Raw genomic sequence first — 26,158 nt, forward strand, 5'->3', positions numbered from 1 at the left:
AGCACAGACAATCTTTACCCATGGCCACTTAGCCACTCCATTGGAGCAGTGGGAGTTAGGTGGCTTGCTTAGAGGCACCTAGCCAGCAAATACTAATGCCTGTCTAATTTTGTTTTCCTGTCTACTTGTACTTTACAAATCATTTCCTGGGAATCTTGCCATTTTTCAAAGGTGATATAAGCTTTCTCTCTTAAAGGACCAGTGTGTAGGATTTAGGGACATCTAGTGGCAAAGTTGCAGATTGCAACCAACTGAATAACCCCCCCCCCCCCCCCCCCCCCCCAGCGTGTAGAAGAACCTATAGTAGCAGTGAAACTCACAAAAAACACAAAAGGCCCTCTCTACAGCGGATATCTGAAAAATGGATATCCGGGCCAAGACTTCCTCTTCCATGAACCAGTTGTTGTTTACAGTCCGATTAGCAACTTGAGATGGTCCAGACGACTTTTTGGCTAATCTCTATAAACAGATATATGCATATGAACGCAGATAAATAAATAAAAAAGCTAATAAAAAGCTAAATCGTTGTAAGATGATAGATTAGATAGATAGATTGCATTTCAGCCAGTGCGTTCCGCCTCTTTTGCTCTCCACTGTTTACCTGCATGCAACCAAAGCCTGCTCAAACGTGATTGGTCAATACTACTAAGACTACAAATGGACACCAGAACGCTTCTGGTACCAAAATCATGTCCTGTTGCCTACAGATTCTGCATTCATATGCAGATATCTGTTTATAGAGATAACCCTCTGTAGAGCCAGTGTTTGGTTTGTCAGTTCTGGGCTACTGCAGAAACATGGCAATGCAGCATGGTGGCCTCTGTGGAAGAGGACCCACTCCCTATGTAGATATAAAAGGCTCATTGTAAGGTAACGAAAACACAACAATTCTTATTTTCAGGGGATCACACCAATTAAAACATACTTATGAATATTGTATTCCATTTCTGTCAAGTCTGTTTGCCAGATGCTTCTAAATTTTACACACTGGGCCTTTAATGTTGATGCAATCAGTTGAAACTAGTAAGAAATGTTGTGGTCTAGCCTCGGCAATATGGACAATTGGCATTTGGAAAATGGTTGTTGACATTCAGCAGCCCGCATGTCTGGGTATAAAGATCTACCCTTTTATTTTGAAATCAGAGCTTTTATTTTTAAAAGCCAGACCGGATATCAAGCAGCTAGCTAGCCGATCGCTCTGTTGAGGCCAATTAACTTGACTACAAAACCCTCAGTTACACAATTTATGGATATTTCTCGACAGCATCGGATAGACAGCAACGTGGACGCCTGTCTGCGAGCTACCTGTCTCTTTATAGTCTGTGACGCCACTTTACACACACACACACACACACACACACACACACACACACACACACTTATATACACACAGAGACACACAGTAGGTCAGCCATTATAGTTAGCTAGGTTAGCTTTAGTTAGCCAACGAGCTATGCAGAGATACTTTTGGTAAGAAATGTAACCGGGTAGCTAATGTTCCTAATCATAACCGAAACTGTTACATAAAAATAACATAAAGATACTGAACAGACGGCCTAGTAGAACATCAAATATAGATTTCTGAGGTGTATATCGGCGTAGTTGGTCCCATGGTGTAATGGTTAGCACTCTGGACTTTGAATCCAGCGATCCGAGTTCAAATCTCGGTGGGACCTCATCCTTTTATTTAGCTGGCGTCATATTATAATGTATTAGTACATGTGTCAAACAGTATTGTGTTTGGTGATGGTTAAGTGCAAAAGCTGAGAATGTGTGAATAAGAGTCCCAAATTGTGCAGCAAATGTAATGAGCTTCAGCACCATTATCTGTCTCCAACAAGTAAAAAAATGTAACTGCAAATTTATGAGACAGGCTGGAAAATTAAGTAAAATATCTCAATATGTTTTACATGAAGCCTTGAAATGATGAAGCATACACAAAGATTGATTTAATGACTTTAATTTCCTGTCAAATATGACATACACCATACACCTTCTCATCCACCACAGAGGCCTAAAATATATTACTTCTTTTACATAAAAATCCATTATGAAAAATAATAACTGTGCTGAAGTCATCTACTGTCTCAGTTTATAGAAAACACACAAATACCAAACAACAAAAAAGGTACTGTTAAAAAAAATCGAACTTTCAAAATATCTTTACATTATAATTAAGTCTTTGGCTTAAAGTGAAACTTGACTCTAAAATATAATTCACTAATGTGTTGCCAAGGATCTTGGTTAGTTAACTATGGCCTGTGAGTAAAGCAAATATAACAGGGCTAAGAGTAAGTGTCTGTGTACATATGTATGTATATGTTACGTCTGTTTGACAGCATAATTTTACACACTGGCTTGTGATATGGAGAGTCTTTGATGTACTTCCTCTGTTTAAAATGACATTACTAAGGTTGTAGACATTGTAGTTTTCCTCAGATGTGAACATCCTTTGATTTCATGACATTTTTAGCTTCACAAAGCAACGCTTGATTTTCTTATTTATAGCTGTAGGAAAGTTAATATTCATGATCTGTCAAAAATTTTTGAATAACATTTGTGAAGTAAAGCTGACCTCCTTTTACTTAGTGTTTTGTTAAATCATTAACCTGTCCTGTAGGTCGGTTTATCATAATGCGTTTAACATCTCTACAGCTGCGGTTATCATGCCAACAATAATACACTCTTAATAGTATATTTGCATCAAGAACAAAATGCTCATTGTTACAAATGTGTATGTAACCACAGAGTTCAAATGTAGCCAAATACACTTCCTGTTAGTTAATCAAAATACATAACCTCTTCATTTGATCACATACTTAACTCCTCTTCATATTGCGGTAGGTCAGAATTTTTCAATAAAACCATTGTCCACCTTAAAACATGACTCTTACATTCAGCTAGATTACCTACCTTCTTTATCATTTGCTTCTAGACTTAAATACAAATAATAATCTGTGCTAAATGGATTGTCAATCATGCAGTTTGTAAAATTTGTCATGTGAACTGTTTTAAACATGATAACAAATGTCACACAAATAAAATGACAATGACTGTATCAACAGCAAAAAAAAAAAAAAAAAAAAACCTGTTCTTTGAATCTCATTTGGCAATGGTTACCAAAGTTAGGTCAGTCTTTGGCTTATCAAACTATCCCTCTGTAACTGTTTGCTCTGTAAACTGACATATAAACACTTTGCCCCACAAAGCAGTGAGCTATCACAACTGGATTCTCTTATAAAAACAATCACAGGGCCGAGCACAGTGGTGCCACCTGCACAAATGTAGTTACAAACACACTTCATTGAAAATATGTAAGAATCATATGAATATCTGCCCTATATCTCCAATAGTCCAGAGTTTTCAAATTCTCTTGAATCTTCATCTGCGTAGCTGTGGCCCCAACATAACCTTGTTGATAAAGTTGACAATGGCTACAGCAGGTTGTTCAGGGTCCATCTCTGCAAATAGGTGACACACATTCTCTGTAGCACTGCCTGTCCGCCTGGCCACAAAGCCAAACATCCTGCAGCAAAAAGCAGACATGAGAGGTCAAAAGACAGGAGAGCAAATAATATTTGACAGTAAAAAAAAACACAGTTCTGTCTCAAACTGTTCAAATAACAAATCTGATGGGGATTAATTGCCATGCAAAGTAGCAGTCGGTAATATCCCTTGAAAAAAAAACCACAGTGACACAAGCACTTACTTGCTTGACGTGCTATCACAATTAGTCCACCTGAAGCACGGGCACACAAGTAGAGACACAGAGACAAAACACAGGAATACATGAATAACAAAGACATGGAGGCTGCTTTATAAGACTATGTACTAACTAGCAATCTGCATTCACCTCTCAGGGTGAAAAAGCAGACAAGCAAATCACAAACAGAACTTATATTTAATAAAATATAAGTCAATACGAGCAGTATTTGTGCAGCAGCAGCAAGCACATAGATACTACCACCTTTACTAAGCTGTTACATGTCCAAGCACATAGTTTTTATCAGCAGTAATTTTTTTTAATGTCCCACCTCTGGTCTTGGGGGTCAAGACTGCTGAAAGTCACACTGCTGATTGGGTAGTGCCTCCTGAAAAATAGCCTGTGTATACACAAACAGTAATATGACTCTTTGTCTTACATTGACATTAGTCTCACAACTATTGTCTGAAAAGTCTGTCAAACAGGTGTATGTACTGCACCATACATCAGAAAATCCCCTGACCAGAAAACAGGATGCTGTTGCAAACAACTAAGATTGCAGTGTCTAAGATGTACCTTCTTTTGCTGTCAGTTAGAGTGATGCCCTGAGCAGACACTTTGAAGTGGACCACTGTTGCCATGGGACGTGGACTCAGAGCCAGAGTGCATTTGGTTGCTTTGGAAACCGCCTCGGGCCCCGTCAACGATTCGGTCTCCACAGAGTTCAGGTAGAGCACGTTGCAAGCTTGGTAATCAGAGACATGAAAAAATGTTACGGATTAACATGAACAGATGTGTCATTATGGGCCAATGCTATGAAATGATGAGGCTTGAGCAGTCTCTGCTGGTCAAAAGTAAGAACTGCAACTATTGCGCTGCATCCGATAGGGTCCTCTGTAGAAGTTCATGTAACAGCAAAATCACCCATAACAACTGTTTATGCTACCTGCTCCTTGTTTGAGGAGGTCAGCCGCTGTGCTCGTGTTTGTTGCACTCTGCATCTCTTGAAGCTCCCCGACCAGATCTGAAATATCACAGTCTTCAGTTACATAACAGCACTGTCTAAATTATAGAGGATCCAGTCCGCAACTGTTGTAATAACCCACTCTTGTTTGAAGTATTTGTTTTCTAATAATATATACAACTTATATGAAAAGGTGGATATTAAATTCTTCAGAATTAAAGGTAATAGTACTGATATTACCTTTTTCTGGAATGCGAAGGGCACATGGCAGAGAGATGGGAGTGATTGAATGTTGGTACACCAGGGCAGATAAACTTCCTGACAGAGACAGAAAGAGAAAAGAGGTAAGAAAGATTACAGTATAAGAAAGGATTAAAAGAAAGAAAACGGGGGACTTGGAAGGAAGTTTTACAGGTCAAAATCATCATCCAGTATATCATATATAACTAAATACGTGCAACATTTGGCAGCAGTTATGTCTACCACATAACTGACCGAAGTAGGACTCATTCTGACAGCCCTTGATCTTCACTCCCCGTGGCCCAGTCTCGATGAGGAAGTGTCTCACCAGCTGTTCCAGGGGATCCCCTGGGAGAGAGGAGAGGAGGGTGGGAAAGGGAGGGTGTGAAGATGAAAAATAACACAGATTGTCACTGCAGATCATTATAAAGCTGCAAGAACAGAAATACTAAAAATACAAATACAAGATTTTGATTACTATAGACTTCCCATAACCATAATTTCACTACCTGTTGTGATCAAGAGGACACCCCCTTTTTCTCTTTAATTTCACACATTATCAGAATGCATCAGAAACAAATAGAAATTGAGCATTTATCATCAGCTTTAGTTGTTTTGCTGCAAAAAACAAAGGGTTGGTTACTGTTTGAAATGTTTTGGTACCTTTACCATTCATTTGACACTCACTTCAGAACTGTTTTATTCATTATCAGTGTTCAATGGGAAATTATGTTATGCAGTTTTTCAATTTGCAGTGTTCTCAACTAAAACAAATAGTTTCAAATGTTTATGGATTTATTTTTCTACCATATTGTAGTAGTATAAAACAGGCCTGCATGAACAAATGACTAAAAATGCAAAGTAACAGTAAATAAAAAAGTACACATTTGTTAGATCAGACTTACTTAATAGTTGTTTAAACTAAAAATCTGGTTTTGTTGGTTCCTGTGTTTTTGTGGACTTACTACTACCAATCCGCAGATGTGTTTAGTTTTAAAACAGCATTAGTCAGTAAACATTTTATCGAACATTTATGAAGCTCTTGCCAGAGGCACAGAAGACAGTACGCAACTGTTTTCACATGGTGAGGAGTACTCCCCGTGACCAGTAAACTACACTTAATGTGTAAAGATTTTTGATGGATACCTTTGCTGCCAGTGATGTTGGCATTAGGAGGAGGGGTGGCCACCTTGAGGGCCAGGCCATAGGCCCCCTGGAAGGAGTTACTGTCTCTGATGAGGAAAGTTCCTGGTTCCTTGTCCTTCAATACAGCTATGGCTATGGAAGAAGACACAATAGAGTAAAGAGATGCAATGACAATACATGGACATACATGGTGTCACTATAATTTATCACCTCACCCTCAGTTGTCAAAGAAGTTTGGTTTGATTGGTAATGACTAACATTGTATATCGCTCACCGTACTGCATTTAACCCTCACCTTGGTCTCTGGAGATGCCTGGTTTGTACCAATACTTGGAGCTGTCCTGGACAAACTTTGCATTGACCCTGATATCTGCCTCCTCCTTACTGCTGGACTGTGCAGACCCTCGTCTTTGCTCTCCCACAGAGGGGGAGAAACTAACGTGGTGCGTTGGGGAAGGAGCTGAGGAGACCCGGAGAAGAGAGTTGTGTCCATTCAGGGATCCTGGTGTTGATGAAAGGCGTTTCTTCTCTGGGAGCGGTGGCTGAAAGGCGGGGATAGTGACTGCAGTGTACCCGGTGTATGGGACATGGGGGACATTTAGTAATGGGTAGTAATAGGATGCTAAGGGGAAGGTTGGTGTATGATATCCGTCGGGCACAGGAGATGGCGGTTTGGTGTCAACCGAGCTGTCTCTGTCCGGAGTCAGTCTTTGTCCTGCTGTGTCTGTAGCCAGCGAAGAGCGTTGAGGGGGAGACTGAATGTCTGGGGAGTCAATGGGAGAATTTGGGGAAGTGGTGGAGGGGGTAGAACTGAGACTGGGAGAAGGATTCATGGATACACCTTTGCTGCTGTTAGATGGGGTATTACCAGGAAGGGTCGAGCCATTGAGTTGCACTTGGACTGGGGTGATGATGATCGCGGCATGGGTTGAAGTTTGTAACTGATTAGTACCCTCTGCATTTCCTGTAACCTTGGCTTCTCCACTCATACCCTCAGAGCTCAAACTCTGAGAAGGCTCACTTGATTGTTCTGTGGAGCTCATGGATATGTTGGAAGATTGGGTTGGGGTTTCTGTCAGTACTGGTGTGGTAGTTTTGTTGCTATTTGTGTTGGATTCCAGAGGTGTAAAGCTTTCGTGGCTTTGAGAAGTGCTATCAGCGTTTACACTGAGGAAAAGGCAAAGTACAGAAAAAATTACAGTTATCACATTTGGATGACTGTAATTTTATTTCCAACATCAGTAGAGTAAAAAGCAAAAAGAAAGTTTCACCCACCTGTCTTCTGTGTGTGTGGGGCTGCTGCTACCAATAAGTGTGTAGTCATGATCAGAGTCAAGTCCAGGGGTGCTTGACTGGCCATTAGAGTCAGATTTACCCTCTGAACCCTGGGATATGTCATCCTCCACACCAACTTTGGCCTTTTCCACTGTGACAAGTGAAATAAAATAAGATGAGATGGTAGAAGGAAGGTAGAACAAATAATTCACATACAAGAGGCAACAAAGCACAGTATTTTCATTTGAAAAACTAATCCTGACAGTATCCATCCCGCTGGTCCGATCCTCATTTACCTTTGTGATGCTCAATATGCTGTTGTTCTCTGGCTACAGAGGGGGTTTCGGGCAGCCTGCCTCTTCCAGGAGAGGGGCTACTAGCAGGCAGAGGAGAGGCTGACCCAGAGTGGTACCCTGAGGCGTAACCCCGACTCTCGTGGCTTTCGGCTGGAGATGACTGATAAGGAGAGCAGGGGCAAGAGTGGCGGGGAGGTGGAGGGGTGTGGTACCCACTGCTGGCTCCATCCCGCATATCCATCAGAGACTGGGGACTGGGATAGCTTTGGTGAGGTACAAGGGCAAATCTAGGCTGCTCCGGGTTTGGACCCTGGTCCAAAGTGGAGTGGCAGATGCGAAATGCTGGCATGGCTGATTTGCACTGCCAGAACTCTGCCTCTCTTGCCACTTCCCATGGATTTTCACTTTCCCATAGAGGAGGCGCCTCTATTGTCTGTTGTATCCCTGCTCCTTGGGGCCAGTGTGGGTTTTCTGATTGGTTTGGGTGCAATGGGTGGAATGTTCTGACTGAGGCTGACTGGTGCTCTCGCCTGCTGGAGCACTCACGACAGGGACAACCAGAAGAAGGTGTTGGAGAGCCAAAGAACATTTCCCTGTAAGGGCTAGAGGGCAGTGATTGGTGGGAGAGATGAGAGGATGGGGCATGGCTAGAATAATGGAAGAGGTGACAATCGTCCCCACTGCAGAGTCTGTTTGAGGCTGGGAGGGTATGACTATGTGGGTGTGGGTGTTCAGGAGAGGAATAAGGGAAACATGGCCTGTGGAGACAGGGCAAGGCTGGGGTTGGCGGTGGACGTTCCCATGGTAACTCTGGTAAAGGGTGGGAGCTATGGCGATGGCAGAGTTCCATACGAGTCAGATGAGGAGGAGGGGACACAGATTTGGATGGTAAGGCCGGCAGAGTTTGACTTTTTGGATGTTTTTTAATACTGTTGCAACGTCCAACACAGTGACCATTAGAGAGGCAGGGCTCTCTCTCCCTCTCCCATCCCACATCGCCACACTTTGTACCTGCTCGACCACAACATGAATGCTCTCGCCTCAACCCCCCTGCGCTTGACGGGTCTCCATCATCTAAAATCGCTGTCTCTCTATCCCTTTCTTTCCCTCGTGATTTCTGTCTTGTTTCATCTTCTCCTCCACTCCTCAGTGAACAGTCAGTGTTTTGTCTTTCAAGGTGAGCTGTAGAAGGATCATCCAAATGATCAGAGGGCACTGAAGAACGGCTGGAGTCAGGGGTGTAGGTGAGAGTCTGGGGCCGGCTGGGAGCTGGTGACTTCACTGTCGGGCTACTGGTAAGGCAACCGTTGGGTGATGCTGCTGAGGCAGTTGAGCCCGGTCCACGACGCTTCCTCACTTGGGCGTACAGACTGCCGTCCAGGGGGCCCCTCGTATGAGCGATATCTGGTAGAAATGAGAAGGGGAGTGTGATTTGATGTTTGATCTTACAGCGTACATATAAAGCATTGTTCTTTTTAGACTTTTTACACCTGTGTGTGTGGACATTTCTTACTTTCCATACTGTCTTGGTGGTGCAGGTTGAAGTTCTCATACGAATCCCATCTGACCACAGGGTCTGAAGTGTTGTAGTCCACTTTAATGGAGGCGTCATTCTTGCGGTATTCGCGACCTTGTAAAGCAGACATTTTGATATAAAGCATATGAAAATGTGAAAAGGAAGTGATTAGGTGCATGAAATTTGCCAAAGGATTTAGTGACAGACAGACAGATGATAATATTCACCTTTCATTTTTTCTGGCCCGTTAGAGAAGATAAACTCGACTGTAGCATCAGGAGGGAACCTGTCATCTACAGAAAGATGAGCATAAAGACAATGTCTAAAATATCCAGAGAATAACTGCAGAGAGTGATAAAAGCATTCACACAAATGTGTGATCTGTGAAGTAGAAATAACAAGAATCACAAATACCAAAGACAGAAAATAGCTTAAGTAAACAGAGCATAACACTTCAAAGAAATGTATCATTTGAAATGAGCCTTCTTTTTTACTTTCACTCAAGACTGTGGGTAATATTATTTATACATTGTATGCGTCAGCATGTAGCACTTAGAGCATATTCATCTGTCATGAGACTGCTGCTTAGTGAGCTATGTACAAGCATTTCTGTTTCATCTAAACTGACACTGTCATTTGCTATTTATCTCAAAACACACACAAGCACCATAATGGTCTGGAAAATAAGTGGGTCTTTATTAATTAATCATCATGTAAACTATTTCAAGGAAGCACAAGAAATAAACAGCAGGAGGTTTTCCATTTGTTCATTCATTATGTTAACCATATATTCAAAAAACATTTGTGTAGTATAGTAGTATAAGTAGTACAATAGTATAATCAGCCACATTGCAGTGATATAGTATGGCACTATGGTTTTAAAAACCTTCACTCTCCTCCCTTCTGTAATGCCTTCATGACTGTCCAAAATTTAAAAATACTCCTACTTGGTCTCCATCCAGTTTCACACAAGCTATTGAGCTTCTGTTTTTATACCTGTGCAGGCTAGGTCGAGTTCAGTCTTGCCAAACCACAGCTGGGCTCCGTGAACGGTGCAGGTATGGAACTGGACCCTGAACATCACCTCTCTTTCTGCTGCTCGGCTCCGTCGGTGGTAGCACTTTACCTGAAGAAGAAGGAGAAGAAGTACAAATTCTGAGGCTCATTTCTCATTGAATTTCTAAAAATGTTGGTGTTAATAGACTTGGTGATTGCAAATGTGACACAATGGTAAATTTAATTTTTATTTGCTTGGTTATAGTTTTTTTTTTTAATTTTATTGGATTACATGCCATCTGTACATGTCATTGCTGTGGCAACTGATTACACTGAGATAAATAAAATACATACATGTCTTTCTAGGTTGCTAAGGGCTTTGAAGGTTTTGACCCCCTCAAAGATAAATGCCAGACAGTAAGAAAATGATTAAACATGCGTTTTCTCAGAGTACAGAGGATTTGGAGCTTAAGTAGTTTAAAAATATTTTTAAAAGCAAAGTTACAAAAGTTCATCAAAGTCAAAGTCTATTTCTTAAAGCAGTTTAGTGAGTGAGAACATGAGTCTTTGTCTACACAGGAGTAACAATTGGTACATTTACAGTTATTGCAGCGATGTACTGATATGATTCAAACCAAAGTACGATTTCCAATTAGTGCTATTTCTCACCATAATGTCCCCCTTTAATAATAGTGCTGGCTCCATAGTCACACACAGCTTCCTTGCCCTGGAGGTCTGGGGATCGCTGTACACACAGACACACACACACACACACACACACACACACACACACACACACACACACACACACACACACACACACACACACACACACAAACACTGAATAAAAACCGGGTACACCACCTTAAAACATACATAAAATCAGTCAAACATGTCTCAGTTAGGTAAAACAGTGGTAAACAACATTAACTTTAACATAAGCACAGACCAGCCTACGCCTAAACACAGACAGTGGCCTGCATAGACAGTATCTGTCAGAGGGACAGGGGAAGGAAAGAGGAAAGGGTTCTTCCCGTAGGAGGTAAGTAGAGAACATAGTGGCACAACTGGATAACTGACCAGGTACTTACTAGACGCCTGAGGTGTAAACCAGCTGTAGAGACTGGTAGATCTTCAGGAATGGATAGAAACCTGCAGATGCAAAAAAAAAGTAGAGGAGCATTTGCAGACAAAGGCTTCATTGTTTTTTTTTCTTTGACATTGTAAAACACTTTTGTTCAGTATTCATAGGCAAGAATTACCATAAAAAATACTACAACATTATGTAAAACTGACCTCCTCCTGCCTGGAAGTTTGGTAATGAGGGGATGAGGATCTGGTGGAGGAACAGAGGACTGCTGTTCATTTTGATGGTACCTGACAGCAGACCACCAAAGTAGTAGATGTACCTAAAGAAGAGAGGTGAGGAAATGAGCTGAAAGCAACTGAGGTGACCACAGCAGCATTACAAGGAGTGATATATGGTAGAGGAGCAAACACAGATATATGAGTGTGTCAGACCTGTTCTGCGAGGGCTGTAGGGAAGAGGAGACTTTGTCTTCACAGAACTTCCTCATGGCTAGTGTGGTGAGAGCCTGGTCCGCTCTGTGGACACACAACCAGAAGTATATTAACAAATGGTTTAGTATAGATTTCTGTGCTTAAAAAAATATATATAGAAGTTAGAGTGTGTATTTTGGATGGTGTGGGGTGTATGTCTAGCCTAACAGGCTGTTGTTGGTGACTTTGTCCACCAATTCAATCTATTCTACAAGTACTGCTTTACTGGCATTTTAGACATTTTCCCTGGCAAACAACAAGTTGTGAATACACAAAGGACAGTGATCACATTCACCAAATTATCACTGGTAGGGTTCAAGGATGATTTTGAAACATGAAACAAAATATATCAGTAAAAAAAAGAAATTGAAGACACACATAGATGATTTTAATAGGAGTATTGTTGATTTGATTTTAACACAAGAAAGATGTGTCACCCTGGTGATGCATTTTGGCAATTTCTGACGTAGAGATCCAGTTCTTCTTGGCTAAAATTAATCCTTAAAGACAGTAATAATAAATGAAAGATTACCCTGCTGATATCTTGCTGTAGTGCATGTAGGCTGCCACGATGACCCCTGTCTTCCCTTTGTTTCCCTGTCAGAACATGGATCAAAGCAACAATGAAACAATTTTTTGCACAGTTTAACATTTTTCATGGCAAAGCTAGCAGATGTGCATTCATGTTACACTGACCTTGCAGTGGAGGACCACTACATTATTGGGGTCAGAGGTCAGCCAGGTCTCCATGGCCTTACATACAGCACAGATCCTATCCAGAGGTGGGGCATGAAGATCAGGCCAGCCGTAGTCCTGCACCTGAACCACAGAGGAGGAGAAATGTCTAAAATTCTGGTGGTTTTCAACTAAATAAAACCTTTCCAGTAACCTTGAAAATACATAGTTTATGTGTCTCAGTAGTGTTATCTTTTAAGATGTAAATACTACCTTTGGGTTCAGTCTGGTGATGTCATGTCTCTTCTCTGATAAATTCAGGAGCTGGAAAAGGCAGAGATGCATAACAAGATATCACAAATCTTACATTTTTCTCATCTGCCTCAAAGTGAGCAAAAATATTGCAAAACACAAAATTAAAGGAAACCGTGGAAGGGAGGCAGTTTAATAGTCCCCATAAATCACATTTAAGGACTAAAGCAACAACCTTTTTGGATAGTTAGAAGAATATGCAAATAAATCCTCTTTATTTTGTTTTTAATAAAACTTTTAACAGCAGCCATTACCTTTGCCTGACTTTCACATTTCTCACTCAGTCTTTTAGGAGACAAATTCAACAGTTTACCGTATATCAGTTATGTTTTAAGCTTTTTTGACTGACCAGGAACTTGTCTTGGTGCTTGGATTTAAGCATGGAGGCCACTTCCTGTAGGTTTCGGCGGTACCGCTGTTCCTCCAGGTCTGGCAAGAAGAAGACAGAGATGATCCTCTCCGTGATGTAGGTGAGGTCAAAATCGTAGTGGCGCTCCATCACACGCTCCATCACTTGTTCCACACTTTTACTCCTGAACATTGGAAGAATTCATCATATTAGTCCAGCCAAAAACAGCCATTAGGCAATTGAGGTAGCCAAAGTTTAAGTCCTTCATGTTTATTTTATATATGATAACATATTAAATATCATTTTCTTTATTCTTGATGTCATTCAGGCTTTGTGGTACCTTGGTATGGAGCCTCTTTTCTTCTGTGATGTTGATTTAATGGAGTCCTGCTGAGAAACAAACATAAAATAGTAACTGTATTGCAGTTTTTGCATTACATAATATAGAACTACTCTCTAACAAATACATGTACAAACTTACCTGGTCCGTTGTTGAGATACAGGTGGGAGACACCTGAAAGAGAGAGTCAGCAAAGGGTCAGTCTATGCAGCAGTCACATATGCACACATATACAGACACACAAGCACACTGGGAATGAAGCAGCGCACGCCAAGTCATGTGTCTGGTTTAACGCTCTTGGTCCTGCTCCAGTGGCACAGATGAAGGGATGGAAGGATGGAGGGATGAGGAGGAAGCTGAAGAGCTGATGGAGAGGATAGAAAGATTCATTCTCACTCTCCCTCAGTCAGCTGCAGCAGCTGGTTTGAAGAAGAGGCTGTCAGCACAGATTTGGCCGTTCCACATGATGGGTTAGTGACGCAAGATGTCAGACACGCACACACATGCACACACACACACACACACACACACACACACACACACACACACACACACACACAGATATATACATATACAGACAACACATACAGACATATACACATACAGACAAACCTTGACATGCAACAGCAGGCATGCATGTCTAAAGAAAACTAAAAATCTATAAATGTGACGCAAATGTTTTGACTTTGAACTTCTCTTCCTTGTTATGTACTGACCGGTGTTCATTGTACTGAGCAGGCAGTTGAATAAGCAGATGTGTTCAGTATAATAAGAGGTACTCAATAAAAATGATTGATTGAGCTTTTTGCCTCATAAATATGGAGAGGAGAGACATGGATAAAGTTTACTGTAGGAAAACTCTACATGTGGTATGCAGTCCTTGTATTGTGCTAATGAGCCAACACTAAACTTGCCAAAACCACAAACACACGTATACAGAGAGAGAGAGAGAGAAAGAGAGAGAGAGAGAGAGAGAGAGAGAGAGGGAAGGCTGGGGTCATTCAAACAGGCTACAAGCACTAATATTCAAATAGACTTGAGACATGAATACAAGCTAGTAGAGAATGGTATGTTGTCCTGAGGAAAGGACATGTGCTGTTTTCCGATTAATGAGATGATCTCATCAGATAAAAATCTTTTAAAAAATGGAAATCTCATAATGTTATCACAACAACAAGGAGAAAAATAAACAATAATACACATTACATCACATTAATAGCACCTCCAGTGCTTAAAAAATGAAATGAGCTAAGGAAAGGAAGGAAATGTTCAGTGCTATGGCACAGCTATGGGCTCCGACTGTAAACCTTGGCAAGTGACAGTGTGTCAACTTTTGACCTTTCAACTGTGCCATCAGAGTGATTGACAGCTGAGCTGCCCTCTGTGGCTGAGGGCTGGCCAGTGATGACAGGTGTCAAGCAACAGGTTAACAAGTCAAATGCCTGGTAATCACAATGATCTACAACTGAAACAACCTCTGGAAAACAACAGCGACCGCACTGTGATACACTCATTGGGAGTTTTTTTTATAGAAAGAACAAGCCAAGGCATTGTCAATACTGCGGGGATATTTTCATGACCAAATTTTTTTATTTCAACTCATTTTTAATTGATTTTATAACTTCCAGAGAGCTATTGGTTTTAAGGAGTACAGTAGTTTGTAGACTGTCCATGCTCTAACTAACCCAAGGTTTATTACAGTTAATTACCTATCTCTAGCAAGTTCCACTCTCAGTATCAGAGGAAACAAACTGTATTGGGTATTTGATTTCCACAGGCTGGCCCTGATAGCCGAGGTTGAAGAAGTTCATGCTGAAGTTCATGAAGTTCATGATCATGTCGTGATGTATTCAATACTGACTTGACATTGTGTTGACGAAGTGGAAGAATTTGTAATGCAGCTGCTGCATCGTGACCCTCAAGCAGCTTCTTTGAAAGAGACGATATAGATACGGGATGTTGATTATGACTTATAACTTACTGTACTGAGTGACTGTAAAAAATGGCCCAACTGTACTGTATTCTCATCAGCTGACACCAATGTCTCACTGAATTATTATCCAGAGAAAAAGAAAAAGCAATTTATTATTTCTCTTCAGTTCATTTCACTTCATTGTAGCACTGTGGATTTCCAAGGTGAGAACACTGCGACTTGGAGAATTACATATGATATAGTTCCTGGTAAAAATGAGTTGGTCAAAAAGATTTGTCATCAGTCCAAAAGGTGGATTTTTATTACATTGCATAAAACGAAATGATAGCTTTCTTACTGTTTTTCATAGCACAAAATGGAGATGGCAAATGATATTACAGACGAGGCATAGAGAAAGACTGACAGAATGTTTAGGAGAGTGTGACGGGGGAAAAGGGGGGGAACAACAGGCATGTGATCCAGGGAGGAATGAGTAAAAGGAGGAGTGAAGTGGAAAAGGGAGGAGAGAAAGGCATGCTGTAATTGGTTACAGCATGGCAGAGGAAAGTCAACAAAATATGCTACTGTTGAACTGAAAGATGATGTCATTACATGATTATTGTCAGGCAGCCAACATACAGTACTGAGATTCCTCATTTGTTATTTGTTAATATCTGATTTCCCGGATCTTGAGTGAGCTCTGGACTGTAATAGTCATATCTCTGTGGCTTCTTTGCCTGAGTCGATCAGTTTTTTTCACATTCCACCCTGGCTCCTGAATAATCTGAACTCTCGAGTGTGTATAGTGTGCAAGGACAGATCACAAACATGTTGTAAAACCTACAGTAGGAAATGAAAGGACAGGGAGATTCAGCCATAGGGGGAGAACTCTTCTCTTAATAGGTTTAATAATGGTAGTTAAGTGGATAAAGTGGTCGGCTCAGGAAGGAACAGTAGGAGACAACAACATACTCGTGTGTACCAATGTAAACATATACAAACACACACATGCACACACACACACATGCACACACACACACACACACACACATGCACAAAAGAAGACCAGAGTTGAACCTAGAGGCAGAGAGCGCTGACATGCAGCATAAAGGCAGAGGAGGAAGACACTAGAGTCAACAGGAAGCAATTTGCAACCGGATGCCAGCGCTGGTCAATCTAGGTTCACGCGTACACACACACATAGAAACACACACAAACATGTAGAGTGTGTACACGTGTCTTTGGTACCCCCGCCAGCCGCAGGGTCTTCATTAATGCATGTGGACTGTATGCTGGAGCCACTGGGAACTGAGCCATCTGGTTCAGTTTGTCTTGTTCATCAGCCAGCTTTTACTGAGGTGCCAGTGACAGCACTCGATCCCGCCCTCAGGGACTGACTGTCTGACTGTCAGTGGACCAGATGCCTTGTCTGCACAGTGGTTCAGTTTGCCTTGTTCATCAAGTAACATCCACTTTTCATTTATCAAGCAAAAATGGCAAACATTTCCTTGTTACAGCTTCTGTGAGGATGTGAGGATTTGCTGCTTTTCTCTCTTATCTTTGGCTTTTGGACTGTTTGGACTGACAAAACAAACAATTGAACTTCTTCACATTCTTGAGAAGATCAATACCACTCTCTTATTTAGGATAAGTATGAAGCTACTGCCAGCGACCAGTTAGCTTGGCTTAGCATAAAGAGTGGGAACAGGGGAAACAGCTAGCCTGGATAGGCACCTCTAAAGCTCACTAACATGTTTAATCAACATTTCATAATCAATCATTTGTTTAATCCGTACAAATGCCAACATCTAAAATGACAGGTATTGGCATGATGGGGAGTTATATGTGGGACTATTTCTTGCCTGGTGGGCACAGTGTCTTCCTGGAGTCTTAATGGTTGCTTGGCATCCTAATGGTGATATCATTTTTACAGTTCTGGTTTTGTACAGACTAAACAAACATGATATGACGTTAATTAGTGAGCTTCAGAGGTGCTGGTAAGCAGATTTTGCCACCTTTGGACAGAGACAGACTAGCTGTTTCCCCCTTTTCCAAGTCTTTATGCTAAACTAAGCTAACTGGCTACTGGCTCCAGTATCAATCCTCTCATTTATCTCTCTGCAAGAAAGTAAATACATGTATTTCCCAAAAGATTAAACTATTCCGTGAAGACATCACCTTGGGCTATGGAAAATTGTGGTAGGAATTTGTCACTTTCTTCTGGCATTTTAAGTCTAAACCTTTAGTGTAACAGCGGATCTTCCTTAAGAGTTTCCTGGCAGATAATCCCTCCACAACAAAGTGACTTTGGCACAGATCGTAACGTTTTCACTGCCACATCTTAAATCATCACTCCTACTTCAGGGAGAGGAAATCCAACACAGAGATGTGCCGGAGCAGCTGAGTCAGTTATGGGGAAGCGGGAGATACATGTGAGTGTTTGAGACACAGGCGTCCGTATGCCATCCAGGAGGAGCGACTTTCATTCTGACAGTCGACTCAGAGCTGACATCACACTCTGGAGAGGGAGAAGTGAGTAAGCCTTCCCATTTGAAACTGGAAAAGCAAAAATAACCGTGGCTTATTCCAAATTCCATACTCTCACAAAAAGACACTAATGCCCAAAGTCCACTGAAAGCTAAAATAAAATCTCAGGCTTTTTATTTTTTTGCACAGAGTTTTAACATTTCATTCAGGGCACCAGATTCCTCATCTCCCCATTTCCTACCCCCTGCAGTCTGTCACTCCCCTCTGCTTCACCTTCTCCTACTACCTCTGTTTCTCTTTCCCTCCACTCCCAAAGGATTCAGCGCCTCGGGACAGGATGACCACAATCATCTTTGCTGTGAGATAGAAATATGTCCTCCTCCGAATAAACAACATCAGATGACAAAGGACACTTTGATAAACATCACACATAGCTGTGGCAAATCACTAACTGGCTCGGGGAAGTGGGGAAGCATGGACAAAGGCTCAAAGCATAACACAAACTGTCTGGGGAGTAGAGAGATAGACAGAGCTCAGAGGAAAAAAGACATCAGGAGGACGGGAAGAGGAGAGGCAGACAGAAGGCGAGAGCGAGCCCTGGATGGGAGAGACATGTCAACAGCTGAACATGCCTCCTGACCACTGACATAGAGCAGAGAGATTTCACAGAGCTATTTTGATAGAGCTCCTTATTTTAGACCATACATCCCTCAGAACACTTAAAGGCTCATTTCATCTATTTGTCTATCCATCATCTCTCAAATCCACTTGCTTTTCTTGCAGCAGCAGCAGCACCAGCAGTGACATTTTCAAGAGATCTAGCAGTTGAAGTCTTGAATGCAACATGGTTGCAGTCAGCAAGCACACACCTGGATGGACTTTGGCGGTTGCATCTTTCCTGACAACATATAAGACTCAATATGTAAGTGACAGCAATATCACATCAATGTATCATATCCTAATATCTATCTCCATCAAAAAACATAGCTATCAACAAAAGAAATATTTAAAGTCACACCCTGTAATCTCACATTGTTGACCTTGCCAAATAATTGAAACAATATAATTCCTGGAATATTAAACAAGGCTTGCTGTGCACCTATCACTTGGCTTAATCTCTCAGGAAATGAAAAGTAGTGGGTAAATATAAACAGTATGTGCATGCATCTGTGTGTGCGTTTGTTTGGTGTCCCTGTGTCACTTCATTATTGATAAGGAAAGGAAAGCAGTTAAATTAACCATGATAATTATTAGTACACAAAGCATCATACCACAGATGGCTATAAATAGCTACAGCACTGGGACGGTAATAAGTAACTACCTTAATCAAGTCACACAGATGTTCATCTGAGAGGATTTTCTATCCACAAAATCAATTTCCATCCCACTGAGTTTTCTATCTCTATAGACTTAGCTTGTTTCTACCTTCCCATTGATCTGCAGTGACACGTAGAGCTACCACAGGACAGCATGTCCACCCAGTCACCTGTGGTGAGATCCGGACAACAACAAAGCTTGAAAACATGACGCATGCTGCCATGTTCCTCAAGACACCAGAGGCCACAGACACTCACAACATGCAAACAGCATAAAACAGTTTTGAAACTTTGCAGAGTCCCAGCTTTATTGGCACTAATTAGCACAAATGGACAACACTATTAAGTGCAGCACTTGCCTATTACACAAAGACATAGTCCTTATAGCATCCTAATAACTATATCAATTCGTAATCAGCATGACACATTAGCAGAACAGCTGCTGTGTATGAGCAGACACTGTAACCATCTGTATTTCACTACGCAACATTACGATCCATTAGATGATGTTAGGACAGCTGATTGAGTCTGGAGTACAGCCATTTGTCTCTGTCAGGTGCCCTTTGGTTATAGATGATTGTCTGTACACAAAATACATAGATAACACATGTATATACAGTGCTGAAACAGATAGATACAGTTGATAGATACTGTGGGAAATAGCCTTTTCACAGCATCATACACAAGTTATAGAGAGTAGATAGTATAAATCTTGATACAATTAAGCAAGTACATACAGATACAGATGCACTCTAGTGTAAGCAGACACTCACAGATGCACACAGATACACAGTGAGAGAAGCAGATAGACAGGAACCGACACATAGCCACAAACACATCTAATCTATGACAAAACATGCTTACGCAGCTTGGTTGCAAGTTTTTACAAAATTCAGATATAAAGAATAGAGTTGTGGGCACAGTTTCCACTCTATAATCTGCAAACCTGCACATAGTGACAACTATCTCATTAAAAAGTAAATCTTATGAATTCACTGTCTAGTATTAAAAATTAAAATCTGTGTATGTTTTTTAGGTCACAGCAGGAGTCTCCTCTTCATTTTCTGCACTTGCCTTAATCACAGTAAATTAAATCCTCTTTCTGGGCAAAGCAAGCGCACTCTGGCTACAGATTTAATGGAATAATGCACAATCACATGCTGCATTATCAGAGTAAACACTGTGAAGAGGCTTTAAGGTTGTTAGATTGCTACTGAATAAAAAAGAAAAATACACAAAGTATATGAAAAGTCCAAACTAAAGTGCTGAGAATATACGAGTAAACTAAACCCAAAGCTTTACTTAGTAAATACAGCGCAGTGTGTTTTTTTTTTTTTTTTTACCTCTCAACAAGCAGCTTCAGTCTTTCCCTCTGCCTCTGAGCAGTCCAGTCTGTAGAGTGGGATACACTACCTCCCTCTCTCTCTCTCTCTCTCTCTCTCTCTCTCTCTCTCGCACACACACACAAACTCTCTGCTCACTCTCTCTCTCACCAACTCACTTTACCCCCCTCCCTCTCTCACCATAACACACACATACACACTCCCACTGTGCCAGCACCATTTGCAACATAGCTTTTCCATCCCGCTCTACCCGTGTCGTAAGCACAGAGACAGTAAAGCACGTCAACTGTACAAGTACTTTCCAATAGCACGTGCGCTCACTAACACAAACATCAATACACCAAAGGCAGACACCGGGCAGCCCTGCAAAGTCACAGAGTGCCGATGTCTAGTGACCTCTCTGATAGCCTCCAGGCTGAGAGAGAGAGAGAGATGACAAGAGGCAGAATGAAAGCTGCAGCAGCCCAAAGAGGAATACAGTTGATTAGAAAGACGGGAGAGAAACAGGAAACGCACGAGGGATAATGGTGACAGTTATGGAGATGGACCAATGATAGCATGACACAATAATGAAAGGATTAAAGACTTGATAAGGAGGAAAAAAATCTAAATAGAATAGAAATAGAATGCAATAGAAGGTGGGAGATGCTTTAACTGCAACTATAATGCATAAAGGTAAAAAAAAAGATGATGAAAGTGAGCCGCAACAGATGAAACAAGTTAAAAAAGAAAGGAAGCAATATGTTGACATGTGAGAAGCACATAGAAACCGCAGCGTGACCTTAAGCAGGCAGCAATTTGCAGCCTTGACCCAGTGTTCCCCTTTATTTATGAATACCCCCAAATGGGACTGATAACATACACTCACACACACACGGTCTGCCTTCCCCAGCTGCCTCTCACTTATTTGTGTCCCCCACACCGATCACTCACTGCCAGGCATCTACGGCACTCTTGTTATTTTCTATATTTACCCACTCTGACTTCTCCTATCCAGATTGATCAATGTCCTGTGTGACAATGTCCAGTCTCGTCCAGAGCGCCCGCCTCTCCTGCAGCCACTGGAGTTGTTTTTGGCTATCGCCGTGGTGACCAGGGGACGAGTATGACAAAAATAATAATCCTCTTTTAATACATGCTGCTAAGGCACAACAGCTGGTTGTGCCCAGTCAGTCGCACACCATTACAGTGCGTGTGCGTTTGTGTGTGTGGAGCAGCAGGAGGAGGGGTCAGGAAGGCAAACTTTCTCCCCCTGTCATAAATCCTGCAGGATTTGAGTTGACCTGAAGAGCTGAGTAAAGGTGATGGGTCCCTCCGCGTGGCAGTCAGAGTGCAAATGTGCTGTTTTTGTGTTTGTGCTGTTAGACAGTGAGGCACTACAGCACAGTTACAGCAAGGTCATGAGCTCACTCAGTGGTGTTTGATACTGAGCTGCTGTGAGTGGAGGTCACATGAGAGCAGAGGCGGCTTCTGCCAATGCTTTGACATAAGCTGTGGACAGAGAGAGGAGAGAGAGGGCCTCTCTCTTACACAGTGCACAAATGCCCTTTTAAAATGAAACAGCCCACTCCTGGTCCCAAAACAACAAAGACCAGACACCTTACTCAAAACTCAGTCTTCTGCTGATCTATCAAGGCAACTCTATGAGGGTAAAAGAGGTATTTCTGCCTTTTCTATGATGGATGTCAGCATGTATGATTGTTAGACGACAGCGCAAAATAGTGACAAGAACCTCTCTCTCTTTGATTTTGAGGGACTGACAACAAAAGCTGTCATTTACCACTGATGTAATGCATGAAAAATGTTCTGCGTTCCTGAGCTCCTTTGTAGCTGCGCTGGAAATATCTCAATATGTCACATCATATTTTTTTCCCCAGTCATTGAAGTGTTTTTGTATCTTACATTTCCATCTGAGTCAAAAAAGCTTATAATTACTGTGCATTATTACTTGTATATTGTGATATATTGTGGCAACATGAAAATATGATTCAGTTCACATGGCTCATATATTGTGTGTGAATAGTATGTAGTGTCAGAGGTCAAAGCCATACTGCCCTGACAATACTGCTGCACATACATAATGATCATTTCACAGGAAAGTGATATAAAAGATGCTATGGGCAGGATAAAAAAACAAACAAACAAGACTTGAGTTACATTTCCTAAAACAAGTGGAAATCTTTCCAGTGGGGAAGATAATTGCAGTTGCGCCAATACAATCTGGCTCATTTTAAAAATTTTCTAGAGACAACTGTCAAGCTGAGTTTAATGAAACACAGCATACCACTTCATTGTCTTTCTCTTGTTTCCAGGAACATAACTTGTTAACACTGACAATTATTTGCCATGTTTAAGCCTGCACATACATAAATATACATTATCCTCATTAGTAGTTGTTAGTCTTTCTCAGGTCTGTCACTGTGAGGAAATTCACTGGACTTAAATGCTTCTATCAGTCAAAACAGTGAGCGAAAGAGTTTCCTTTCAGATTACCCACAAAAAGAAAATTGGACGCTCGTTGAATATTCAACAAAAAACATCTTTCATCTTTCATCTTCTTGAAGATGAAGATTCACGCATGGAGCCCTGAATGCACTAAGCACACTGGCTATGTGTGTGCTTTTGTTCATGTATGTGTATTAGAAAGCATATTTCTTGCAAGCAAGGAACTTCCAGTTATCCTGAGCCAGTTCAAAAGCCACTGTACTTGACTTCCTTATGGCCAAATACACAGAGCTGCTGATCTGACCTGACAGAGAGACAGGTACATAAACAGACATCTCTCTGTAAGGTGTCATCTCCTTAAGCTGTCCTCCCTCTTCAGCTCCCCCCTCCTCAGACCCCAACTGCACATACAGACCACCAAGACAGCTTAAAGCTCACTACTGCCCCCTACTGATTTGTCTCAGAGCCTCCTCACACACAATACTAATGAACATTGGATTATTGTGTAAAATATATTATTCTTTGATAGGCACAAATGCTTCAAATCAAGCTGTATCAAACAGTCACTTCAAACTACAATTGAGACTTCATGGATGCTTGAGGACTCTCAAGGGCTCCTGCTATGCAACGTTACCACATGACTGAATTACTCATAGCAACCTGGCTGGCTACAGTTCGAGGGGGAGGCCTTTCTTAACCAGACATCTAGGTCAGTGCACATGGCTCGCTTCACTTAAGACTCACATCGTATTAACATCGCTACCCAAGAACCTCTGACACTGGAGCACAATTTGCTCAGGACAGTGGGAAGGTAAAATGTGTAATCTGTGATGAATTTGGGAAGGAAACATACAGCTTACCTTGGCTTCACATGTTTTGTGAACTGCAGTCTTGCACTCTGCAAACAGTTGGGAGAACACAGAGGTGAGGAGCATGTTTTAAATCTGACAATCAGCTTTGAAATGACAAGGAGAGAGGACTGTCAGGTCTAGGTGTGTATCCATGCTGGTCAGTTGTGTCTCTGGATCTGCTTTCCTGATCTGACTTAGATGTGGACTCACCCTTGCAGAAAGCCCCAGGGTCGTCGATGTTCTGCTTGCATACATCGCACAAGCGTCTCTTCTTGAAGCTCCTCTCTGTGAAGGCGTGGCTTCCTGCTTTGGCAAGCTGCAAACACATAGAGGAGTCGAATCTGATCATTCTTACAACAAATGAATAGAATTGATGAATGCTACAGCTTGAAGAAGATCCAGAGGAGGGACAAATTGAAACCCTTGAACATAATTCACATGTATTTTGTCATAATTTATACTTTATAATGGGTGTGTGCCATGTTAAGCAGTTTCCTCTATTTTTCCCAAGGCATTTGATCCCAGTATTGTTCCATCTGAAGCACTGGACATCCACTGTTCCCCTGTGTGGCTGCTGTCAGTACAGATGTACGCTGAATCAGCGACACACCAGCATGAGCGCTGATGCCCTACCTGCTGTAAATTCAGCCTCCTCCACTAAAAACACCTGTCATGTCACGCTGTGTTTTAAGGCATCCTGTTGTCTTTTAACTTGTCCTGATTCTGTCTCAGTCTGAGGGGCAGCCACTGTAAGATGATGATTGTGTGTTTTTGTTGCATGATTTTATTGTTTTAGTGGTGGCTTTTGTGATACTGATGGCTTTCTTTGGGTCCTTACAGTATGTGTCTGTGTAGCTAATACCCATGCTGCTTCATTGTCCCTGTCAACACTACTGTTTTTATTGATTTGTCTGTTGAATTCTGTGATCAATTTGCTCTCTTGTCTCGTCACTTGTCTTATTTTTCTCCCTATCAATAGGCCTTTTGCCTTGCCTCAGTCCAATGCAATAAATGTAAGAAACCAACATTTTATCTTATTGACAGATCTTTTGTAATATGTCCACATAGAAACTGAACACCCAAGCAAACCAAATCAAATCTAAACCAGGTTTCTAACCAAACCCAAGGTAAATAATGTGACTATATAATATTTAGCATTTCCTCACTTTTTGGTCTCACTCTAGTCTCTCTTCAAGTCTGGCTGAGGTAGCTTGGATCTCTCAGCCCTGATGACAAGCTTACTATAAATTTCCTTTCAACACTGGAAGGTTGTACCACACCGGGCCATCATGGCAGCTGTGTAAACATGAGACATGAGCTTCTGTGGACAACGACAAAAAAAAAAAAAAAAAAAAAAGACGAAGGTAAATCTGACACAGACAGACTCACCCTAACTCCAAAATCTGCTGGTACTATATGAACAAGATGATACTTGATAGCAGTATAAATTTAAATGATGGAGAAAATATGAAAATAAAGCTTTAACCCTGGAGAAAACTCTGCAACAACATACATGTTTTACACACAAACACACTCCCATTGAGAATATTCATCCCAAAAGGGAATAAACGTACTGCCCTGAGTCATAATCCATGGATTTCTTTTTATAGACCAATACTCAACTGTCCCAGTGAAAAGTAGGTAGGACAATGTTTATAGAAAGCTAGGACAACGCCCTTCTGACAGCATGTGAAGCACATTAAACCATTAAATCTCTCCGTGAGCAGAGAAGGAGGTGGTGCCTGGAAACAGGAGGGAGATAGTGTTTGGTGGATATGGATATGTGTGTGTATGTGGCAATGGGAGAGGTGGAGGGCCACAGACACCATACCTGCACACACTGATGTTTCTTCTCCTGTTGAATGGCTCAATGCATTTCTCTGGTTTTGAAAAAACATTTCTCAACTCAGGGACACTTTTTTTTTTTTTGCTTTTTCCGATGCCTGGGTTTTCCAAACAGGAGGGGTATTGAATTTAACCCTGGAAGGTGAAAGTGCATGCTCGCAGGTTTGGACACACTCTGGCAAACACTTATTGACTATCCAACACTACAGAGTCTCACTTCTCCTCCCACCATCTTGAATTGTGAGTGAAAGCCAACTCACTCACTTAACTGCACTGCATTATAAAACATCCATGTCTCTCAGACGGAAAGTACGCAGTCTAAATCCTTTATGAATAGAAATGTATAATTAATGTATTATGCACCCTCACCTTGAGCTTTGTCTGGTTATATAATGTGAACACAGATGCAGCAGATGGGCTCAAACTACATTTCACAACCCTCAATGATATAACTCCACAGACTTTGTTGCTTGCTTCATTAAAAACTGTTAATAATTGTGGTAAATTAACACTGAATCCCCACTAAATTCAAATGTTGTTTAATCCACTTGCAGGTGATATTGGAAATTTTATGAAGTAACATTTAA

The 26,158-nt window shown here is 41.4% G+C and overlaps 1 protein-coding gene, 1 long non-coding RNA gene and 1 other non-coding gene across 8 annotated transcripts in view; 2 read left to right on the plus strand and 1 right to left on the minus strand.

Annotated features, from left to right (window-relative positions):
- Nucleotides 1-1,172: 1,172 nt before the first annotated feature.
- Nucleotides 1,173-10,230, plus strand: LOC122980352. 3 transcript variants are annotated; one of them, XR_006403028.1, is made up of 4 exons: nucleotides 1,173-1,318; nucleotides 4,300-4,431; nucleotides 4,927-5,011; nucleotides 10,145-10,230. It is a non-coding gene; the product is annotated as an uncharacterized LOC122980352 (long non-coding RNA). The 3 variants fall into 3 exon arrangements; XR_006403026.1 differs by lacking the exon at nucleotides 1,173-1,318 and adding an exon at nucleotides 1,337-1,470 and having other exon boundaries at nucleotides 4,296-4,431; XR_006403027.1 differs by lacking the exon at nucleotides 1,173-1,318 and adding an exon at nucleotides 1,337-1,470.
- Nucleotides 1,605-1,676, plus strand: trnaq-uug. Its single transcript has one exon. It is a non-coding gene; the product is annotated as a tRNA-Gln (tRNA).
- Nucleotides 1,945-26,158, minus strand: part of LOC122980351 (tensin-2-like) — a 31,932-nt gene continuing 7,718 nt past the window's right edge. For 2 of the 4 annotated variants that reach the window (XM_044348281.1, XM_044348284.1), the window contains exons 2-27: nucleotides 23,937-24,042; nucleotides 23,736-23,773; nucleotides 13,514-13,546; nucleotides 13,373-13,422; nucleotides 13,033-13,216; nucleotides 12,645-12,695; nucleotides 12,393-12,515; nucleotides 12,229-12,293; nucleotides 11,658-11,741; nucleotides 11,433-11,545; nucleotides 11,228-11,288; nucleotides 10,806-10,881; nucleotides 10,137-10,266; nucleotides 9,368-9,433; nucleotides 9,138-9,254; nucleotides 7,625-9,028; nucleotides 7,329-7,479; nucleotides 6,349-7,220; nucleotides 6,054-6,185; nucleotides 5,163-5,255; nucleotides 4,908-4,985; nucleotides 4,650-4,727; nucleotides 4,280-4,448; nucleotides 4,035-4,103; nucleotides 3,710-3,739; nucleotides 1,945-3,526 (exon numbers count right to left, since the gene is read on the minus strand). In XM_044348281.1, the coding sequence (XP_044204216.1) occupies nucleotides 3,382-3,526; nucleotides 3,710-3,739; nucleotides 4,035-4,103; nucleotides 4,280-4,448; nucleotides 4,650-4,727; nucleotides 4,908-4,985; nucleotides 5,163-5,255; nucleotides 6,054-6,185; nucleotides 6,349-7,220; nucleotides 7,329-7,479; nucleotides 7,625-9,028; nucleotides 9,138-9,254; nucleotides 9,368-9,433; nucleotides 10,137-10,266; nucleotides 10,806-10,881; nucleotides 11,228-11,288; nucleotides 11,433-11,545; nucleotides 11,658-11,741; nucleotides 12,229-12,293; nucleotides 12,393-12,515; nucleotides 12,645-12,695; nucleotides 13,033-13,216; nucleotides 13,373-13,422; nucleotides 13,514-13,546; nucleotides 23,736-23,773; nucleotides 23,937-24,042 (4,518 nt within the window). In that variant the 3' untranslated portion in view covers nucleotides 1,945-3,381. The remainder of the gene's footprint in view (nucleotides 3,527-3,709; nucleotides 3,740-4,034; nucleotides 4,104-4,279; nucleotides 4,449-4,649; nucleotides 4,728-4,907; nucleotides 4,986-5,162; nucleotides 5,256-6,053; nucleotides 6,186-6,348; nucleotides 7,221-7,328; nucleotides 7,480-7,624; nucleotides 9,029-9,137; nucleotides 9,255-9,367; nucleotides 9,434-10,136; nucleotides 10,267-10,805; nucleotides 10,882-11,227; nucleotides 11,289-11,432; nucleotides 11,546-11,657; nucleotides 11,742-12,228; nucleotides 12,294-12,392; nucleotides 12,516-12,644; nucleotides 12,696-13,032; nucleotides 13,217-13,372; nucleotides 13,423-13,513; nucleotides 13,547-23,735; nucleotides 23,774-23,936; nucleotides 24,043-26,158) is intronic. The other 2 variants (XM_044348282.1, XM_044348283.1) reach the window with 2 other exon arrangements.

The sequence above is a fragment of the Thunnus albacares genome, chromosome 4 (assembly GCF_914725855.1).
Source record: "Thunnus albacares chromosome 4, fThuAlb1.1, whole genome shotgun sequence".
In the NCBI taxonomy this organism is placed as follows: Eukaryota; Metazoa; Chordata; class Actinopteri; order Scombriformes; family Scombridae; genus Thunnus; species Thunnus albacares.